This window comes from Carlito syrichta, unplaced genomic scaffold (assembly GCF_000164805.1).
Source record: "Carlito syrichta isolate Samal-C Ts95f unplaced genomic scaffold, Tarsius_syrichta-2.0.1 Scaffold305573, whole genome shotgun sequence".
Taxonomy (NCBI): domain Eukaryota; kingdom Metazoa; phylum Chordata; class Mammalia; order Primates; family Tarsiidae; genus Carlito; species Carlito syrichta.
This window is the reverse complement of record NW_007249669.1, coordinates 318,392-340,299: the sequence shown is the minus strand read 5'-3', so window position 1 is coordinate 340,299 and position 21,908 is coordinate 318,392. Positions and strand designations below refer to the sequence as shown.

The following is a 21,908-nucleotide window of genomic DNA, read 5'->3' as shown; positions in this document are numbered from 1 at the left end:
GGCCCCCGCACTCCAGTCTGGGTGACAGAGTGAGACTCCAACTCAAAAAAAAAAAAAAGATAAGAGGGTGGAAAACTCCAGGTTTGTTGATATGTAGATGAGTCCTATATGTGGCAGACTTCATGGAGGATAGGTAAGTGAACAGGGTTCCCAGAGTCTGAAAGTTCCCAAGCAATGGCTTGCAGGGCCATAAAATACCTTGATTTCCTTCTTTGTTACATGGTGTTGTGCCAGAGTCGGATTGGAAAACAAACTTTTGAATATAGGGTAATAGGTTCATAAGACCCTATATGGTGAGTCCTTATCAGGCAGTGAGTGACTCCTCAGGCCCCTTAGTTAGGATTTTTTTTTTTTTTTTGAGTCAGAGTTTCATTTTGTTGCCCAGGCTAGAGTGCAGTAGCATGCTCACAGCCATTGCAGCCTTTACCTGCTGGGCTCAAGTGATCCTTCTGCCTCAGCCTTCCAAGTAGCTGGGAGTACAAGTGCACACACCATGCCTGGCTTTTTATTTATTGTAGAGACGAGGTCTTACCATGTTGCCCAGGCTGGTCTTGAGCTCCTGAACTCAGGCAATTCTTTCGCCTCTGCCTCCCAAAGTGCTGGGATTACAAGCATGAGCAACCACACCCGGCCAGAAATTTGGATAAGAGGAAACAAAGATGAGGTTTAGTCCTCACAGGGCAGCTGGGCAAGTGTCTGGGAATGAGGACAATGGTAGGGCTGGTCACAGGGTCCCTCCTTAACCTTCCTAGTAGTGCCCATAACAGCCACTGTTTACAGAGCATGATAGGCCAAGTACTCTGTATGCAGGGAGCTATTTACTCCTAAAAACAGAGCTCTGAGATCAGAATGTTTTTATCCTTATTTAAAGATGGGCTCTATTAGTCAGGATTTCTGTTTGCAAATGACAGAAACCCACTCAAACTAGCTAACCCTAAAAGGAAATTCATCACCTCATGTAAAATAATGAAAAATAATGCCGGCCACAGGCATGGCTGGATCTAGGACCAATCTGTGGTTGTCAGGAATCTTCCCCCATCTCTGGTCTGGGTGTTCTTCTGTGCTGGCATCACTCTCAGGCAGCTTCTCCATTTGTGACATGTTGGCCCCAGCAGCTGCAGGCTGGAGCTCTGTCTTCTCAGCAACCTTGTTGGAGTGACCACACTTGTTTGCCCAGAAGTTCCAATATAAGTCTCAGAGCTGGGTTTCATTGGCTCTGATTAGGTCAGATATCTATCATTGAGCCAATCACAGTAACCAAGGGGAGGGAATATGCAGATTAGGCAGGCCTGAGCCAAGTCCCATCCTTAGAACCAGGGATGTAGGTATACCACCTAGACCATGGGGACTGAGGTTGGGGAAGGAAAGTCTCCCAAGAAAAAGCAGAAGTAGGAAGGAAGAGTGGATACCATATCTACTCCTTGGGGAACCCAGGGCTCTAAGAGTTTAATTGATGTGCCTCACCAGGCAGGGATGGAGCCAGGGCTCAAATCCAGGCTTTCTAACTCCCTGCCAGGTTGACTTCTTTACTTGACCCTAGGGTGTTGAGTGAGAGGCCAAGGTGAATTCCCTGTTGCCTCTGGGCATTTGAGGAAGCACTGCTCAAACCTCTGCCCTGCTTAAATTCACAGCTCAGTTTTCTCACAATTTGAGCATCTACTAGGTACAAAGCAAGGTCTCCTGGGTGCCTCAGACAACCAGCAAAATTTATTGAGCACCTGCTGTTTGCTGGGGCATAGATTAAGCACACTTAAGGTGAACACAAGAAACCACAGTCTCTACCTTGGGGGACTTTGACTTTCTCAACAATTTACTACACTCGGGCCTGGTCTCCTTTCTCTTCCTTCCTAAGCTTGTTCCTGCCTCAGGACCTTTCCCCCAGCTGTGTCCTGGCCTGTATCGCTTGTCTCCACAATGCCTGCATGACTGACTCCTTCTCATAATTCCAGTCTCATCTTTTGTGTCACCTCCTCAGCCACCCCAGACCACTCTAAATGAAGTAGCCCCTCCACCCTAGTTTCCTCTGCCACATCATTCTGGTTTGTTCTCTTTTCTCTGGAGTAGTTAGTGCTATCTGAAAAAGCATTGTTCACTTAGTTAATATTTAAGGTCCTCCTCCCCCCACCCCAGGGCAGAGATTTTTATCTGTTATATTCACCACTGTTTCCTAGCGCCTAGGTGTTCACTAAATAATAATGTGGTTGAATTAAGGGAGGGAGAAGGAGGTAGTTGTTAGAGAAGGATATGGCTGTCCATTCATAGCTGTGCCTATGCCCCTTACCCAGAAGCCCTCAGGTGGCCCTGCTGCCAGTTTTCTACTACGGATGGAGCCAGCATCTGGGGGGAAAACCCTCTGAGAACCACCATTTCCTGCGTTTCCCTCAGGCTGGTTCTCAGAACTGAGGCCATGTTTGGAGAAATTCTCTGTTGTTAGCTCAGGGCCCCTCCTGCCTCTGCAGCTGTTGTCTTCCTGCCTGGTGACTCACCCTCCCTGGATGGCTGTTTCCTTGGAAAGCCCAGACCCGGCTCCTCCCATGTTGTGGGTGGCATTGAAAGGGAGGGGTGCTGGGGTTGAGTCCTGCATAGCAGGTAGGAGAGCCAAGTTGGAGTCATGGGTCTTCCTACCAACTTTATATAGGCACTATAGATTTTCTTCTGTGTACAAAATTAAACATATACTTTGTAAAAAAAAAAAATTCAGTAAAAAACGTTGTAGTTCCCCAGAATGGCCCATTGCAGAGAGAGAACCCACTGTTTACAAATTTGCATATATTACTCTAGACTTGTGTCTACTGATAATAACATGAGAAAATTATTATTGCCTGGCTCATTCTTGCATCAACAGATTTAATCCATAAGCTGAGTGTGAGATTCCCATTCAATAGATGAGGAAACTGAGGCACGGAGAGGTGAAATAACTTACCCAAATTCACAATATTAGTGTAAGGGAAACACTAAGTTGCTTAGCAAAAAGACCCACAAATAGGCACTGGCACAGAATGGTTTCTTTCTCACTCGTGTAAAGGTCTCATGTTGGTGGACAACTCAGGATAAACTGGTGCCTGTCCTTGAAGCCATCCAGAGGCCTGGTTCTTTCTGATTTGATGCTCTGCCATACCCCCAGGTTTGCCGTGGACCATGTGGTCAGCTCTGGCTCCCAGGCAGAGTCCACCTTACAGGGTAGTCTAGAGTGATGTCATTACAGTGCTCCCTTCCCATTTCCAGGGATGGTCACATGACCATATCTAGCTGCAAGGGAAGCTCAGCAATATCATCCCTAGGTAATGATGCTACATTCTATTAAAACTGAGTGATGGGGGGTTTTATTCTAAAAGGAAAGGAGAGCATGGATTCTGGGGCCCATCAGCAGTTCCTGCCACTGGGAGCTAGTAAGTAATGAAGCCAGGATCTGAGCCCAGGCAGACAGGTTCCTCTCAACCCTTTTCCTGCTGCTTTTCAGAGGAGGTGCTGCCTGGGCCTTGTCCTTCTGCCTGACCCCACCCCCCCTTCTATCAGGTGGACATCATGCAGATGTGTATCATTGAGCTGAAGGACAGACCAGACAAGCCCCTCTTTCACCTGGAGCACTACATCGAGGGCAAGTACATCAAGTATAACTCCAACTCGGGCTTTGTACGTGACGACAACATCCGCCTGACTCCCCAGGTGAGGCCCCGGGGTTGCTCTAGCCACACCTTCACCCTCTGCTGAGGTAGGAGCCTGGCCAGGCTCAGCCCCTAGAGAGAAGGGTCCCTGAGGGTATGGGTTCCCACATGCCCAGAAGACCCTTGAGCCCCTTGGAGCATTCTGTAGGAGATTCTGTATTGGGACATACGTCACCTCATGCCAGTTTCTATCAGCCCACCTAAGATGGCCACAGGACTTTGCCAAATTGAACACACCTCCTCCCTTTATCATTTCCTCTATACAACTGCTCCTTGTGGAGACACCCTCCCGACATGGGTGGAACTGGGGCATTTTAACCTCCCAGCTCAGAGGCTGGCCAGTGTCTACACAGCTCACACCCAAGTTTCTTGCAACCTCCTTTTTCTTCCTGTTCCCCATAGGCCTTCAGCCACTTCACGTTTGAGCGTTCCGGCCATCAACTGATAGTGGTGGACATCCAGGGTGTGGGTGATCTCTACACTGACCCACAGATCCACACTGAGATGGGCACTGACTTCGGAGATGGCAACTTAGGTAGGTGGGGAAAGCTGGCCAGTTTCCACGGAGACCACGCTCCCCCTAAAATCTCCAAGCTCTTTGTACACTCAAGGAAGCAGGCTGAGGCAAGATCATGGAGATGGGAGCCTGGGCTGTCTGACCCCAGCCCCAGCTCAGCATGTTTTATACTTGCCCCGGCCATATTTATGGGGCCTGGCACTGCCCCCACCTCGTCACAAAAACAAAGCAACACTCCAGACACCCCCTCTCTGTCTGCAGGTGTCCGGGGAATGGCTCTCTTTTTCCACTCTCACGCCTGCAACCGGATTTGTGAGAGCATGGGCCTCGCTCCTTTCGACCTCTCGCCACGGGAGAGGGACGCGGTGAATCAGAACACCAAGCTGCTGGTGGGTGCCCAGTGTGAACCCGCTAGACCCTGAGCCCTGCTTCCCTGTGTGGTGATTGCCAAGTCCAGCAATGCTTACTTGAGGAATACCAGGCCTGGAATGATCCATCTCTCCCAACTTAGGGCACAAAGCCCTCCTGAGTGTCCCCATAATAGCGTAGCTGTTGCCTGCTTGAATTGGACCCCATTTTTGACCAGAGTGAGGGGAACAGATGTGCAGAAATGATTAGAAGGTGTATGGTGTGTGTGTTTGTGTGGTGTATTGACAAATGACTGGACTGCACTTAGACATGGCTCTCTGGGCACCTCACTGAGATGAGTGCCCCTCTCACACTCCCTTTTACTACAAGGACCAGATACAAGAGAATGTTGGCAGAGACCAGCTTGGGATTCTGGACAAAGAGTGAGATACTTGCCCCAGCTTAGGCCTATAAAAGTGTGGGTAGCATTTTAGGAGATGCTGGCTGGCAGATCCTCTGAACTCCCATTCTGGAGACCTTAGGGTTAATCCCCTACTGATTTTTTTTAACTTTTCTATCAGTCCTTACGCAGGCATGTATAGGTGCCATGACTGAAAAGGCTTCAGGGTTTGAGAGAACAACAGGAAGAGCCCTTTATTCCCCTTAGGATGCCTGTGTGACATGAGTTTCCCTGTGAATATCCCCAGCAATCAGCCAAGACCATCTTGAGAGGGACAGAGGAAAAGTGTGGGAGCCCTCGAGTAAGGACCCTCTCCGGGAGCCGGCCCCCACTGCTCCGTCGCCTTTCTGAGAACTCTGGAGATGACATGAGCGATATGACCTTTGACTCTCTCCCTTCCTCTCCGTCTTCAGCCACACCACACAGCCAGAAACTGGACCACCTCCGTGAGTGATGGTTTGGTCCCTGGTCATTGTCATTGGAAAAGACAGGCAGCAGGTAGAGCAGAGCTAAACTGGCTTTTGTGTACGTTAGAAAATTCAGATATGCTAACTAAAAAGGTTCATGGCCCAGATGGTTTTAAAGGTGGGTTATTTGAATGAACTTTCAAGACACAGGTTATTCAAATGCTATAAAATCAACCCCTATTTTTGAGGAAAACAAGGTAATCCTATTGTAGAAAAAACAACCCCATTGTAGAAAACAAAGTGTGTTTTATAAAACTAGAAAAACTCTTGTATAAAATTTAATAAGATTTGACGAAACACCAGAAAAGAAAACTGTATTTTAACCTCACACATATATACTTACATATATATATATGTATACACACAACACAAAGATTCTAAATAAGGCATTAATGAAAACTAACAATATCTTAAAAGAATAGTCTGTCATAGTCAAATAGGGTTTTCACAAGAATACAAGGGTTGTTTAGCGTTAGAAAAGCTACGAATATGATATTAACAGGTCAGAGAAGAAAAATGGAATCATTATTTCTGAAGTTGAAGTGATGGAGTTTGCTGATTATGTGAATGAGATCCTGCATGAAAGAGAGGAGGCAAGACTGACTCCAGGGTTTAGTCCTGAAGAACTGGAAGGATGGTGTTTCCATTTATTCAGAGAAAGTCTGAGGGGGAACCTGCTCAGAGAAGGAGAGGAAAATTTTTAATACCAAGCACTAAAGAAGCACTTTAGGTGTCTCCACTGGAAGGCCTTTGGAATAGTCTAGGGCAAGAATCAACGGACACATAATGTGTCACATAACGTGTGATAAGCACATTACAAGGGTAACTGCATTGTGACCTGAGGATGCACAGGGGTGACACTGCATGTTCAGAATCATGTAGCTGGCAAATGGTAGGCTGTGCCCTTCTTTAAAACTTAAAAAAAAAAAAAGGTTTGGTGGCAGGTGTGGTCTGCTCTAAGTCGTAAGTTGGTCTTGTGTGTGTTCCAGCAGTGGAACTGGCACACTATGTCTGCTTCTCCCTTCCCAGATTGGCCAGTGTTTGGTGACCTTGATAACATGGCGTCCAGAGACCATGACCATCTGGACAACCACCGGGTGAGTATGGGAGGAGGGAGGCTGGCTGTAGGCTCCAGCCCTCTGCAGGGGTGGAAGGAGTGGACTCACTCCTGGGGTTAATCGTCAGCATCAGAGGTGGGAATCTCAGCCCAGGCACCACTAGGAAGGCATGGGGTGGGGATGCAGATGAATCTCAGCCTCTCGCCCAAGGCCTAGTTTTCCTCTGGGAAGAGGTATTTCCATTGAGGTTCCCAGAGATGGTTAGAGAGAAAGAGACTCCAAATCAGCAGCAATGTGACCTTCTAGCAGATGCCAGACTCAGCTCAGATTTATATAGACAGTTGTCTGGATACTGGCACACAACTGAAGTTTTAGAGAGTCTAAGTTATACCATATTCCCTCTCAGAACAGAACTCAGATCTCAGAGAATAAAAATAATATGCCCAAGTGATCTATGCCCAACTAAGTTCAGGGCTTAGTTGTAGCAAATATTCCCAAAGCTGTATTTTTTGTCCATGAGTCAAAGCCCTTAAACCAGCCTTTAAGCTGCTTGTGAAATGGGTATGTCACTCTTAATGAACCACTTGCTGTGATCCACAATCTCAGAATGTAACACCTCATTCCATCCTCACAGTACTTTGATGCAGGTGCCATAATGATAGGTCCCATAGCTAAGGACATTGAAGCTCAGAGAGGTTAGGCAACTCTCCAAGGTCACAGCTGGTGAATAGCAGAGCCAGAATCCAAGTGCAGGCAGGGTGGTTTCAGAGACCAAGGTCTTCACCATTACTTTATATCACTCCCTTGAGTGACATTACTTTATGTCACTCAACCATCAAGGGGCAACAGGAAGAGGATGGCAGATGAGGTGATGGGACAAAGAGAAAACCAGTGGTTGGGATGCCCAAATGTCGCCACCACCACCTAGTACTCAGAGCACCACTGAGACCCTAAGGCCATCTTCTCTCCACAGGACTCTGAGAACAGTGGGGACAGCGGATACCCCAGTGAGAAGCGGGGTGAGCTGGATGACCCTGAACCCCGAGAACACGTAAGGAGCCCCCAGAAAATGAGACTGGAGTCTCCTGTTGCCTCATTTATCCTCCAGGAGGATAAAAACTCCCTCTCTTGGAGGGAGAATATGAGTGGGTCCTGAGAGGATAACCAGTAAATGCATAAACAAGATTATTTTAGATAAAGGGGAGAAGATGAAATACAGGATCATGTGGACCAATAAGGGGCAAAGTGAAGGCTTAGATATGAGATTGAAAATGACCAACAAATCTTATGGGGAAACCAGAATCTTTGGTTTCTGAGCAGAAATAGGCTCAACCAACTCATAGGCACAGGATCCTGGCAGTACCTGGGGAGCGTGGAGGTTGGTTTCCTCAGGCACCTCACAAGCAGCATCTGGGTGAGGGCAACCTCAGGCAGTGTCAGCCATTTAGAAGTCATACCAGATGCTAAAACCAAAGCCAATATTGTTGGAAGACCACTGGTCTCAGCTTTATGACTGTGAATAAAAACCAGCCTGTTATCCCAATGGCTCGAGGCAGGAGGATCACTTGAGCCTAGGAGTTCAAGGCTGCAGTGCAGTGAGGCATGGTCGCACCACTGCAATCTAACTGGGTGGCAGAGTGAGACCCCGACTCAAACAAAACATGCATTAGGAGCTTTAGCTAGAGAAAGGACTCAGTATCATTCCCCCAGTGGCTTTGTGCTGTCACCCTGTGGCTTTGAGTCAGTCCCATCTGCTCACACAGGGAGAGGGGTTGCACCAGCACGTTATTCCTGCCTGTGACCCAGGATCCTTTTCTGCTTGGCAGACAAGGGTTCTCCAGCTTTACCTGAGAGGGCGGGGCCATTTCCCCAGGAGGAGGATCACCTAGGAGGGCTGGGCTGGTTCCTGGGCGGAGAGGAAGACTTGCTCTTTGGATCACTGTATTCTCTGCCTCCATTCAGGGCCACTCAAATGGTAATCGGAGGTACGAGTCTGATGAAGACAGCCTGGGCAGCTCTGGACGGGTAATGCTCCCCACGGCACCCTTGTCATGGCTGCTTGCCTGCCTTCTCCAGGCCCTGTTGCTGTTTCTCCTCCCTCATGTCACTCCTGCCTGCTCATCTGCCTCATACACATCTTAAAGGAAAATTTTGCAAAGAAACAAATCACTTTTTTATGGTCCAGTCTCAGAAACCAGCTGCTATCCTTCGCATAATCAAAGTCGAGAGGCAGAAGCTGAGAGAAAAGAGAGTGTTTAATTTTTTTTTTTTTGAGTCGGAGTCTCACTCTGTCACCCAGACTGGAGTGCAGTGGCAGCGGTCTTCCATCTGGAGCACCCTAGCTACTTGGGAGGCTGACCTGCTGGGCTCAGGCAATCCTTCCGCCTCAGCCTTCCAAGTTGCTGGAACTACAGGCATGTGCCCCCATGCCCGGCTAATTTTTTTATTTATTGTAGAGACAAGGTCTCACTGTGCTGCTCAGGCTGGTCTTGAACCCCTGAGCTCAGGCAATCCTCTCTCCTCTGCCTCCCAAAGTGCTGGGATTACAGGCTTGAGCGACCATGCCTAGCGTGGGAGTATTTAATTTTTATAACCAGGTTATAGGGAGATAGGTTGGCATTATTACCAAAAAAACCTGCTCAAAGCAGCACAAATTTATTCCACTATTTATACCCAAAATTCATAGCCCTTCATCCACCCCCAGTTTGAAACCTAAATGCAGTTTTAGCATGACTCAAGATTTACATGAACAGTTTTTGATACATGACCACAGATGTGACACAAAGTCTCCTGGTCATGCTGACATTTTAGATGACGCTTTGGAATTTACATTTTTATAAACAATTTTTCAGAGGAAGGGTCAGACAATTGCAGCATTTGGAAAGAAGGGAAAGTCGCAACATTTAAAATGATAGCTTTAAATCATTTTAAACATTATTGTTACAATCGCCTACTCCCAGAGCCATGGCCTATAACAGTACAATGTCCTCGCATTCACCGATGAAGGGGAGGTGGGTAATGCCCACACCAGACTCTCAGACACACTCTTGCCAGCCTTGGACCGCTCTCCTAATTATTAGGTGGTCTGGCTTGTCCAACTGTTTACCAGGACTGTTCTAGGAGAGAAGTTGGCGGGGGGGGAGGATGATGTGCGCTTTAAATTCAAGTGGCTTCTACAATTAGCCCAACTCAGCTACAAAAGAACACAAGTTTTAAATCTTTTCTAAATGACTGTTCTAATAACCAAAATGTCAGCCTGTAACACTTTGGGCAAATGCTGTTGGAGCCTCTGCCCTGAGCAGGATGCTAGGGTGTTATGGGGACAATTAGGGAAGAGCAGGACAGCCCGTCCTGGAGGGGACTCATAACGGCTACAGCTCACATTTTAAAGTGCCTTCCATGGAGGCGCCTTACAGCATTAATCAGTTTCTCCTAGGCTGGGCACAGTGGCTCATGCCTGTAATCCTAGCACTTTGGGAGGCCGAGGCAGAATTTCTTGAGCCCAGAAGTCCAAGTCTGGACAACATAGCCAGACTTTGTCCCGACAAAAAAATTAAAAAATTAGCCAGGCATGGTGGCACGTGCCTGTAGTCCCAGCTACTTGGGAGGCTGAGGCAGGAGGATCTCCTTCACCTAGGAAGCTAAGGCTGCAGTGAGCTGTGATCATGCCACTGCCCTTCAGCCTGGGTAATAAAATGAGACTCCTGTGTCTAACAGGTCTGGGAGAGGCCAGCCATGGGCCCCACCCACTCTTCTAGCTGATTCACAGTCTTGCTTTCAAGCCTTTGCAAGGTTCTTCCTCCCCCTCTGGTCATTCTTCCTCAAATCCTATTTGCTCTCCAAGCCTGGACCCCAGTGGCACCTCCTCCAGGAACCTTTCCTGACCATCCCTTCAGGCTTGACTCTGATCCTCCCAGAACACTGATTATTTACCAGGTAGCATTTTTTGACCAGGTCGAGGTGTTCTCACCTCAGAGTGGAGCAGGGTTGTTCAACCAAGGCCGAGGTACTTTGACATTCTGGGATGGATTGTTCTTTGGTAAGGGGCTGCCCTGTGCATTGCAGGATGTTTGGTATGCACATGCGTACATACAGCTGCCTGTCTTTTTCCTGTAAGAAATTCTGGACAGGGAGTCTTTGGCTGGGAGAAATGATGTGTTTCCTAAACCCATTTCCTGAGGCACCCTGTTGATGTCACCTATGTCACTGTGGGGATTCACACAGGCAAGCAAAGTGGATTTGCTGGAAAGGCTGAAGTCAGATTCTTCTAATGCCTTGTATGGGGAACTGGCAAAGGGGGTGACTTAGAGTCTGACCGCCCCCCAATCAAATCCGGGCTGACACACGAGGAAGGACTACTTCCTTGACCGGCTGCAGCCCATTTTGCTGGATGTTGGGTCCTATTGCTGCAGTCTCTAAGCACCTATGAGCTGGTGGGATTTGAATGATTACATTAGGACAGGCATGGTGGCTCACACCTGCAATTCCAGCACTTTGAGAGGCCAAGGTGGGAAGATTGCTTGAGCCTAGGAATTCAAGACCAGACTAGACAACATACTCGTCTATACAAAAAATTAGCTGGGCATGGTGGCCATACATCTGCATCTTAGCTACTTGGGAGGCTGAGGCAGAAGGATCTCCTGAGCCCAGGAGGTTGAGGCTGTGGTGAGCTGTGATTGTGCCACTGCACTCCAACCTGGGTGACAGAGTGAAACCCCGACTCAAAAAAAAAAAAAAAAAAAAAATTGGAGCCACAGCAGGGCTATGCTTTCCTCTAATGTACCCAATAAGATTTGACAGTGTCAGGGTTCGCTCTCCCACTCTCTTGCCAGCCAGGCTCCTGTATAGTAGGGACTGCTGACAGCTGTGACAGCATGTCCACCCCCCCAGCCCCTCGCTTCTCTGGCTGGTTCTCTCCCTCCAGGTTTGTGTGGAGAAGTGGAATCTCCTCAACTCCTCCCGCCTCCACCTGCCGAGGGCTTCGGCTGTGGCCCTGGAAGTGCAAAGGCTTAATGCTCTGGACCTTGAAAAGAAAATCGGGAAGTCCATTTTGGGGAAGGTATCAGTGATGCCCGTTTTAGAGCCCACTGTGCACTAACCCAGAGTCCCCCAGCTCACGCCTCTCCTCTACTAATCGCTTCCACCTACAGGCTGACTGGGTGGCCCTTGGGTGCAGCTCTGGCTTCCCAGACAGCCGAGCCGACACCATAGTCTGTGTGGCAGGTCCATCTGGCCATGGTGCGCTACCACGAGGGTGGACGCTTCTGCGAGAAGGATGAGGAGTGGGACCGGGAGTCTGCGGTCTTCCATCTGGAGCACGCGGCCGACCTGGGTGAACTGGAGGCCATCGTGGGCCTGGGACTCATGTACGCCCAGTTGCCCCATCACATCCTGGCTGATGTCTCTCTGAAGGTGAGGGTGTGGCAAGATCCAGGGGGTGGAGGTGGGGCTTGGTCATTGACCTGACTCCCATCCTGGAGGTCATTCGTTCACTTGCCTCCCATCCCAGGATTTATGCATCCCATAAAAATATCCTGGGCATTGACTTTGGGGGCAGGCCCTGCAAAGTTAGTTGAAACTGACAGAGTGGATCTCTGTCTTTGGAGAGTGAGTGGAAGGTGACAGTCAACGTTCCTAGGCAATAATGACATAGTGTGATGATGGGAGAAGCAGAAGACACTGGAGGAAACACGAGGACGGGCCCTAAGTAGGGCTTTGAGGAATCAGTTCTTGCTGTATCCCTAGTGACTGGAGCAGCCTGACACTCAGTAGATGATCAGTATATATTTATGAAATGAGCAGCTAGAAGGGTATCTACATTAGACCTAAAGGCCCAATGGAGTGAGGTGGGCAGAGTGGGGCAGGTGAGCAGTTCAGGCAGAGGAAACAGCATGTGATCAGGCCCAGAGATGAGAGACGAGACAGCAGATCAGAGGCCAGGAGGTGCATCAGTATAGCTAGAGTGGGGGGCGCGAGACAGTCAGGAGTTGAGGCAGAAGAGTGGGCCAGATCTGAAGCAGCAGGATGTGGATGTGTTGGGAAATTGTGTATTGGGTCTGCTCTTCCTTCCTTCCCTGGCCTGCGGGCAGAGGGAGGAAAGAATTGAATGAATGGGATCTGGCAAGGCCCAGGGAATGCAGTTTTTCCAGAAGTTGAGTGGCCTGTGGTGGGCATGTTCCTAAAGTATCCGTTCCCATCTCCCTTATCATGTGGACAGGTGTCTGGGTGAGTCTGGGCTGAATATGAACACCAGGCACCTGCCCTCCTCGGTGGGCTTGGCCATGGCATAATGGGTGGGTAGATCTCAGACTGGAAGGGAATGGTAAGATACTCCAAAGCCCTTTATTTATTTAACTTTTTGAATAGGTAATACATTCATATGATTTTTAAAAGTCTAATATAAAAAGGTTTACAGTGAAAAATCTTCCTCCTATATTCTTCCCATCCTCTCATTCTCTAAATAACAAGTAACCATTATTATTAGTTGCTTATATATAATTCTAGAGTGCACTGGTTTCCTAAAGCTTCCTTAGCAAATTGCCAGAAACTCAGTGGCTTATAACAACAGAAATTCATTCTCTCACAGTTCCAGAGGTTAGAAGTCCAAAATCAAGGTATCAGTAGGGCCATGCTTTCCTCTGAAGGCTTGAGGGGAGAATTCTTCCTGTCTCATCCAGCTTCTGGTGGTTACTGGCAATCTTTGACATTCCTTGACTTGGATCACTCCAATCTCTGTCTCTATCAAGATATGGCCTTTTCCCTGTGTGTCTCTGTCTCTGTGTTTCACCTGCTCATATAAAGGAATCAGTCATCTGGGATTTAGAGCCCACCTAAATTCAGTATGACTTCATCTTTTTTTTTTTTTTTTGAGTTGGAGTCTCACTCTGTTGCCCAGACTGGAGTGCAGTAGCATGCTCATGGCCACCGCAGCCTTGACCTGCTGGGCTCCAGCGATCCTTCTGCCTCAGCCTTCCAAGGAGCTGGAATTACAGGCATGTGCTACCATGCCCGGCTGATTTTTTGATTTATTGTAGAGATGAGGTCTCGCTAAGTTGCCCAGGCAGGTCTCAAACCCGCGGGTTCAGGCAATCCACTCACCTCAGCCTCCCAAAGCGCAGGATTACAGGCTGAGCCACCGAGCCCAGCTGACTTCATCTTAACATAACTAATTATATCTGCAAAGACCTTATTTCCAAATCAGATATCGTTCTGAAGTTCTGGGTAGACATGAATATTTGGAGGATATTGTTTAGCTCAGTATACAGTTTCCATATGAAAATATGAAATAGATTCTTATTTTCACTCTTTTTTCCTCCAAAATTAGCAGACTACACACACTTTCCTGGAAACTTGCTTTTCTTTTCTTTTTTTTTATTTTGAGTCAAAGTCACTCTGTCGCCTAGGCTGGAGTGCAGTAGCATGCTCATGGCCACCATAGTCTTGACCTCCTGGGCTCAGCGATCCTTCTGCCCTCAGCCTTCCAAGTAGTTGGAACTACAGGCATGCGCCACCACACCTAGCTAATTTTTCTAGATTTATTGTAGAGATGAGGTCTCACCAAGTTGCCCAGGCTGGTCTTGAACCCCTGGTCTTAGGCAGTCCTCTCACCTCAGCCTCCCAAAGTGCTGGGATTACAGGTATGGGCCACTGTGCCCAGCCTGAATCTTGCTTTTCTCACTTAGCAGTGTGCTGTCCCTTGACATTCTGTGTCAGTAGTATAGAGAAAGCTTCCTAATTCTTTTTGACAGTTGGATTATATGAATGAGACATACTTTATTAAACTTGGGCCCTACTTTTTTTTTTTTTGAGTTGGAGTTTCACTCTGTCACCCAGACTGGAGTGCAGTGGCATGCTCACAGTCACCCCAGCATCAACCTGCTGGGCTCTGGTGATCCTTCCGCCTCAGCCTTCCAGGTAGCTGGAACTACAGGCGCGTGCTACCACACCTGGCCAGTTTTTTATTTATTGTAGAGACGAGGTCTCACCAAGTTGCCCAGACAGTTCTCAAGCCTGCGGGCTCCCAAAGTGCTGGGATTACAGGCTGAGCCACCGAGCCCGGCCTGACTTGTGCCCTATTGATGGACACTTGAGGTTGGTTCCATTCTTTTACTATCACAAAAACTGCTGCAGTGACTAGCCTTGTATACATTAGATTGAACCTCACGAAACTGCCATTTTTGAAGGTTATGAGCGGTAGATATTGGCAGTTTCCTATGGTCTACCATTTTACTTGTGGATAAGGAATCACCCACAGCATTTTTTATTTCCTGTTTTAGATTATGGAGAGCAGGCTTAGTTGAAAAAGATTTTTTTTTACTTTTTTCTCTCTTGTGTCTTTATGATTCTTGAGGGCAGGATATTTAGCTGGTTGTATGCTAGTAAACATTTAACAATTGGCTCTATAGGGTGGGGAGGGAAAATATATATTTATATATGTAAATATATTGTAAGTTTTGCTGATACAAAAAATATGTAGTGGCTTGGTGTGACTTATGCCTGTGGTCCTACCTACTCAGGAGACTGAGGTGGGAGGATCGCCTGAGTCCAGGAGCTTGAGACTGCAGTGAGTTATGATCACACCAGCCTGGGTGACAGACAGAGTGAGACCCTTTTTTTTTTTTTTTTTTTGGTGAGATAGGGTCTTTCTCTGTTGCCCAGACTGATCTTAAACTCGTGGCCTCAAGTGATTCTCTCTTCTGAACCTCCCGAAATGTTGGGATTATAGGCGTGAGTTACCATGCCTGGCCTGAGATGCTGTCTCTTTAAAAAAAAAAATGTAGCATACAGTTTACAAATAACAATAAAAAATACCCTTTATTGCAAATTCCATATAGTCAATTGATTCTCACATAATACTTTCACTGATTTTTGCAAACTGTTGTATCCATAGCAATCTATGGTTGCAATTGGTGGAGAAGTGTAGTTCTGACATAAGTGAGTAAGATGAAAGTGAGATAACAAAGACCTATGTTAGAACTGGAGCTTCACTTGCCTCTGATGTGAGCACCTTTCCTAAATAAGATAGTAGCTTTAAATACTGGAAGCAAGACTGGGCGCGGTGGCTCACACCTGTAATCCCAGCACTGTGGGAGGTGGAGGCAAAAGGATTGCCTGACTCGAGTTCGATACCAGCCTGAGCAACATGGTGAGACCTCATCTCTACAATAAATAAAAAATTAGCTGGGTATGGTGGCACACACTTGTGGTTCCAGCTACTTGGAAGCAGAAGGATTGCCTGAGCCTAGCAGGTTGAGGCTGCGGTGGCCGTGAGTGTGCCACTGCACTCCAGCCTGGATGACAGAGTGAGATTCCGACTCAAAAAAAAAAAAAAATTCCTGGAAGCATATTTGCTTGATTTCCATTGCTAGTCACAATAGAATAGCTACAGGCATGACCCACATGTAAGCTTAATACACAGCATTTGTATGTGTTCCATCCCTTTCTCAAGTTTAGGCAATCAAAAATCAAATAAATTGAACCTTGTTTTGTAGTATTGTCTGCGTTCTATGGGGTAAGTGCTCCTATTGTGGCCAGTTTTTTTTTTTTTTTTTTTTTGAGTCAGAGTCTCACTCTGTTGCCTAGGCTGGAGTGCAGTAGCATGCTCACGACTACCACAGCCTCAACTTGCTGGGTTCAGGTGATCCTTCTGCCTCAGCCTTACAGGTAGCTGAAACCACAGGTGTGCACCACCATGCCCAACTAATTTTACTTTTTTTGTTTGTTGTAGAGATGAGATCTCGTCAAGTTGCCAAGGCTGGTCTTGAATCCTTGGGCTTAGACAATCCTCTTGCCTTCGCCTCCCAAAGTGCTAGGATTACAAGCATGAGCCACCACGCCTGGCTTTTGCAGCCAGTTTCAATACCAGTATGACATCGCTGAACACCAAGTTGGAAGAATGTGTGGTAGCACACCATTATACTGTATTTCCACCATGCAGATTCAGGAGACCAATGGTTCTTCACCAGGGGTTTTGCTTCCTTCCTAGGGGACATTTAGCAACATCTGGAGATGTTTTTGATTGTCACAACTAGTGAGGTGGCACTGGTATTCTACAGAGAGAGGGCAAGAGTTCAGCTACACATACAAACAGCAGGACAGCCCCCCCAAAAGGAAGAATTTATCTGGTCCAAAATGTTCATGGAGCCAAGGTTAAGAAACGCACAATAAGTGACTTCAAAGGCATAAATAATAGTAAATAGTAGTAAAAATAATTAGGAAGTGATGAGTTTTGAGTATGTATTACTTTTTTTAAGTTTTAGAGTTTGGGTACATGTGAGTATTTGCTACATAAATATATTACATGAAGGCAAAGTCTGGGCTTCAAGTTAACCCTCCCTGCCCCGTAGTGGGTGGTTGCGTGCCCTTATCCCCTCTCCCTCCTCCTTTAGCAGTGCCCAGCATCTATTGTTACTGCCTTTGTGCCTGTGTTACCTTTGTTTTTATTTTTTACTTTATTTATTTATTTATTGAGTTGGAGTCTCACTCTGTCGCCCAGACTGGAGTGCAGTGGCCGCTCCCGGCCACCGCAGCCTCGACCTGCTGGGCCCCAGCGATCCTTCCACCTCAGCCTTCCGAGTAGCCGGAATTACAGGCGCACGCTACCATGCCCGGCTAATTTTTTGATTTATTGTAGAGATGAGGTCTCGCCTGCCCAGGCAGGTCTCGAACCCGCGGGCTCAGGCAATCCACTCACCTCAGCCTCCCAAAGGCGTGGGATTACAGGCTGAGCCACCGAGCCCGGCTACCTTTGTTTTTAATATAATTTATCTCACGGTAAGTTTATATGACTTAATTTTTATTAATGGCTGAGTTTTATAACTTGCTAAAATTTTGAACATTTAAGTCTGTGGAGACAAGGTCTTACTCTATCACCCAGGGTGGAGTGCAATGGCATACTCATGACTACCGCAGCCTTGACCTGCTGGGCTCAGGCAATCCTTCTACCTCAGACTTACAAGTAGCTGGAACTACAGGCACACACCACTACACCTGGCTAATGTTTGTATTTTTTGTAGAGACAAGGTCTTGCCAAGTTGCCCAGGCTGGTCTCGAACCCCTGGGCTTAGGCAATCCACTTGCCTCTACCTCCCAAAGTGCTGGCACTGCAGGCGTGAGCCACCATACCTGGCAGTTCTGTTCTTGTGACCATGTATGAGCTAACTTCCACACACTGCTGCATCCAGCCTGTCCCAGCATCCACCACAAAGCCTGGTACAGAGAGGACACTCAGGAGTATTTGAGGCCTGAATAAAGGAGTGATAGGGCCCAAGATGACAGGAGCGGGGTGGAAACTGTGGGGAATCCTGTCTCTCTGATACTCTTTGATAACTCTCCTTGCAATCACAGGCTGTTTACACCAGCTGCTCCCTAGCAACTTTGTAAGGGGATTAAGAAGCAAGTTCAGCTGGGCGTGGTGGCGCACACCTATAATTTCAGCACTTTGGGAGGCTGAGGTGAGAGGATTGCCTGAGCCCATGGGTTCGAGACCAGCCTAGGCAACTTGGCTGAGACCTCATCTCTACAATAAATCAAAAAAATAGCTGGGTGTGGTGGCCACGTGCCTATAGTTTCAGCTACTGGAAGGCTGAGGGTGGAAGGATCGCCTGAGCCCAGCAGGTTGAGGCTGCGGTGGCGATGAATGTGCCACTGCACTCCAGCCTGGATGACAGAGTGAGACTCCAACTCAAAAAAAAGAAAAAAAGAAGCAAGTTCAGCTTTCTTCTCTGTAGGCACCCCAACGACCTTTCTCTAGGGGTACAGACTCTGGCAGGTTCCCCTAGCAGGAGTGTGGTTGCATAGAAAGGTGTGGTTAGGACAAGGCAGGCAGGCAGGAAGTGAGCTGTGTTTGTGCCAGGCTTATGGCATAGCAAAGAATGTGATGCTACATGTCTGAGAGGCCACTATGCACTGTAGAAAGCCCCTTTCCCTCTTCCCTCAATGCTCCCATTGTCTGGGCCTTACTCTGTCGTCTTGCCAAGGCAGGCATTCCTACAGCACATACATTTTGAACATTTCCTACACTCAGCACCATCCTAGGTTCTTATTCACAACCATGAATAAGATAGACAAAATCTGGCCCTCGTGGAGCAAACTTTTCAGATGGAAAAGGATCATTATACAGACAAATAAAATAAAATATTTATTTTATAGTAAATAAAATATTCCTAATAGAATTAAAAGTAGTTAGCCCTTGTTGAGCACTTCCTGTGCCAAACATTGTTGTAAAGTGCTAGGGATAAAATATGACAGGGAATGTGATTAAGAGTGATTGGGTAGGCCTCTTGTATTAGGGCATAGGCTCTGGCTGCAAGGGAGTCTGGGAAATATAGACTTTAACTGGTCAACCATATGCCTGGTAAAAACATGGTGGGGGAGAATGGATGTGGGGGACAACTGGTAGCCTCTGGCACACATCTTGAAAAGGGCCTCACAGGAAAATATGAGAGCTTAGAATTTGTCTCTGAGATAAGAAGCCTGGAGCAGATTTGAGAGAGTAAGGTGACCTGACTTGGGTTTTAAAAGCATCTCTCTGGCTGCTGTACGGTGGATTGTGGGGGAGCCGAATGGAAGCAGGAACCCTCCTACAGTGCTGGTGGGAATGTGCAATGGTGCAGCCATTGAGGAAAACAGGCAGGAAGCTCCTCAAAAGGCTAAATAAACACAGAGTTACATGTGACCCAACAATTCTGCTCGTAGCTATATACCCCAAAGAATAAAAACACATTCACACAAAAACTTGCACATGAATGTTCATAGCAGCATTATTCATAATAGCCCAAAAAGTAGAAACAACCCAAATGTCTATCCATGGATGAATGGATAAATAAAATGTGATATATCCATACAACGATTATTTGATCATAAAAAGAAATGAAGTTCTGATACATGCTACAATGTGGATACACCTTGAAGGCATCATGCTACGTGAAAGATGCCAGTCACAAAAGATATATATACCATGTGATTCTGTGTATATGAAATGTCCAGAATAGGCAATCCATGGAGACAGAAAGTAGACTTGTTGCCTAGGGCAAGATCGGGAGACAAAGGGTGGAAGAGATTGATAGTTAAGGGGGTATGGGATTTCTTTTTGGATTGGATTGGTGAAAGTATTCTGAAATCGACTGTAGTGATGGTTGCACAATTCTGTGAGTATACTGTAAAGTCACTGACATGTATTTCTACAGCAGCCCAGCCCAGAGCTCTCAAGATAATTCAAGAAACACCAAGATAATTCAAGAACAGGAGATCTTGGCAGACCCCACTATGCAAGCCTCATTTGCTTTTCTTTCTCCCTCTTTGGTTTGTATTGACAGGAGACGGATGAGAATAAAACAAAAGGATTTGATTACTTATTGAAGGCTGCTGAAGCTGGTGACAGACAGTCCATGATCCTAGTGGCCCGAGCTTTTGACACCGGTCAGAACCTCAGCCCAGACAGGTACTGCAGCTATTGCTTAGGTGAAGCTGGTGGGAACCTGGGCGCAGGTGAGCGCTTGCCCTCCAGTGTCAGGACAGACCTGGGATCTGGTCTAAGTTCCTGCATTACCAGTCCAGTGATGGTGGGCAAGTTATTTTTACCTGTCTGACTTCAGTTTCTTCATTTTGTGAACTGAGAGTAATCATAGCACCTATATCCTAGGGTTGTTGCATAAGGGTTAGATGGGATGATGCCTGTAACTCTCAAAGTGCCTGGCCTATAAAGTACCTGATACATGGCAGCCAGTTTGTTTATGTAAGGATTTGTCTAAGGGAAAAAAAATCTGAAAGGATACTCAGCATCAGGATCAGAGTGGTTGTCCCTAGATGTTAGGATTATGGGTGATTTTAATTGATTTTTCTACTTTTTTCTTTTTTTTTTTTGAGTCTGGGTCTCTGTGGCCTAGGTTGGATGGAGTACAGTGGCACAATCATGGCTCACTTCCTGAACTCAGGCAGTCTTTCTTCCTCAGCCTCCCGAGTAGCTAAGATTGCAGGGCACCACACCTAGCTAATTTTTTGATTTTTTTGTAGAGACGAGGTTTTACTATGTTGCTCAGTCTGGTCTTCTGGGCTCAAGTGATCCTTCCACCTCTGCCTCCCAAAGTGCGGGGATTAGAGACGTGAGCCATCACACCCAGCCTCGTTTTTATTTGTATTATTTTTCACTTACAAGAGGGAGGGGGAGGTAAGGAGGCAAACTTCAGCGTGAGTCTTCTCCAGTGGCTTTGAGACTTCTGAAAGCTCTGGCTCAGCAGGTGTCAACCCTTTTCATTTATCCTTCAGACTGAGACACCAGGGCTTGTGTCTAATTGAGGGGGTTGAGGGCAAACTAGCTTCATCTGAGCCTTTGGCTTGGCCAGTGGGAGATCCCAGAAGTCCAGGGGCAGAGGTCGGTTAGGGAAATTGAACTCATAATGGGATCCATTGCTCACCCTCTGTTCCCACTGGAAGTCAGCTACTGCCACTCTGTTCTCAGGAGCCTCCTGTGGCTTTCTGGAAGGGAACAGGATAGGCATATCTGTCATCTAGACCTCCAGGTTTGGAGCACCTTGGCACTTCCCTCCTTTTTGGTCTCAGGATCTCATCTCCCTCATGGGTTTTGGAGGAAAGTCAGGACCATGGCTGTATCATATCAAGCTCTCAAGGTTAAATATTTCTGGACACATGATAGCCTGTCTGTATTGCTTATCATGCAGCCCCAAGATTTATTATACACCTACTATGTAACAGGAATGCTGTTTTTCCCCTCGAGTCAGAGTCGCACTTTGTCGCTCACGCTGGAGTGCAGCAGTGTGATCACAGCTCACCTCTACCTCCTGGGCTCAGGCATTCCTTTCACCTCAGCCTCCTGAGTAACTGGGACTAGAGACAGGTGCCACCATGCCCAGCTAATTTTTAAAAAATTTTTTGTTAGAGACAAGGTCTCACTATATTACCCAGGCTGGTCTCAAACTCCTGGTCACAGGCAGTCCTCTCGCTTCTGCCCCCCAAAGTGCTAGGAGTATAGGTGTGAATCACCATGCCCAGCCTGCACCCTTATATTTGGACAGAACTTTCATCATGTGATTTTATTTTATTGAGAACAGGCATTGAATCTCCTATGTGTCCATAGTCTCAGTGACTAACACAGGACCTGGCTCACTGTTTGAATGAATGAAACAGCGCATCTCTTTGAGACAGACAGGGCAGATACTTTTGGCCCCATTTCATGAATGACTAAACTGTAGTTCTGAGAAGTAAAAGGACTTGCCCATGGCCAAATACCTAGTAAGCAGCGAAGCCAGAACAGAGGTGTTTTCTTTTTTTTTTATTTTTTTTTGAGTTGGAGTCTTACCCTGTCACCCAGACTGGAGTGCAGTGGCCGCTCCCGGCCACTGTAATCTCGACCTGCTGGGCTCCGGCGATCCTTCC

General features: G+C 47.2%; 1 protein-coding gene across 2 annotated transcripts in view; it reads left to right on the top strand.

Moving 5' to 3' along the window:
- The window catches only part of EEF2K (eukaryotic elongation factor 2 kinase), a 67,086-nt gene that overhangs the window by 38,831 nt on the left and 6,347 nt on the right, over positions 1–21,908 (top strand). The window contains exons 7-16 of one of the 2 annotated variants that reach the window (XM_008061769.1): positions 3,517–3,666; positions 4,068–4,200; positions 4,444–4,571; positions 5,238–5,436; positions 6,487–6,554; positions 7,489–7,566; positions 8,478–8,540; positions 11,440–11,574; positions 11,739–11,927; positions 19,832–19,956. In XM_008061769.1, the coding sequence (XP_008059960.1) occupies positions 3,517–3,666; positions 4,068–4,200; positions 4,444–4,571; positions 5,238–5,436; positions 6,487–6,554; positions 7,489–7,566; positions 8,478–8,540; positions 11,440–11,574; positions 11,739–11,927; positions 19,832–19,956 (1,268 nt within the window). The remainder of the gene's footprint in view (positions 1–3,516; positions 3,667–4,067; positions 4,201–4,443; positions 4,572–5,237; positions 5,437–6,486; positions 6,555–7,488; positions 7,567–8,477; positions 8,541–11,439; positions 11,575–11,738; positions 11,928–19,831; positions 19,957–21,908) is intronic. The other variant, XM_008061768.1, reaches the window with a different exon arrangement.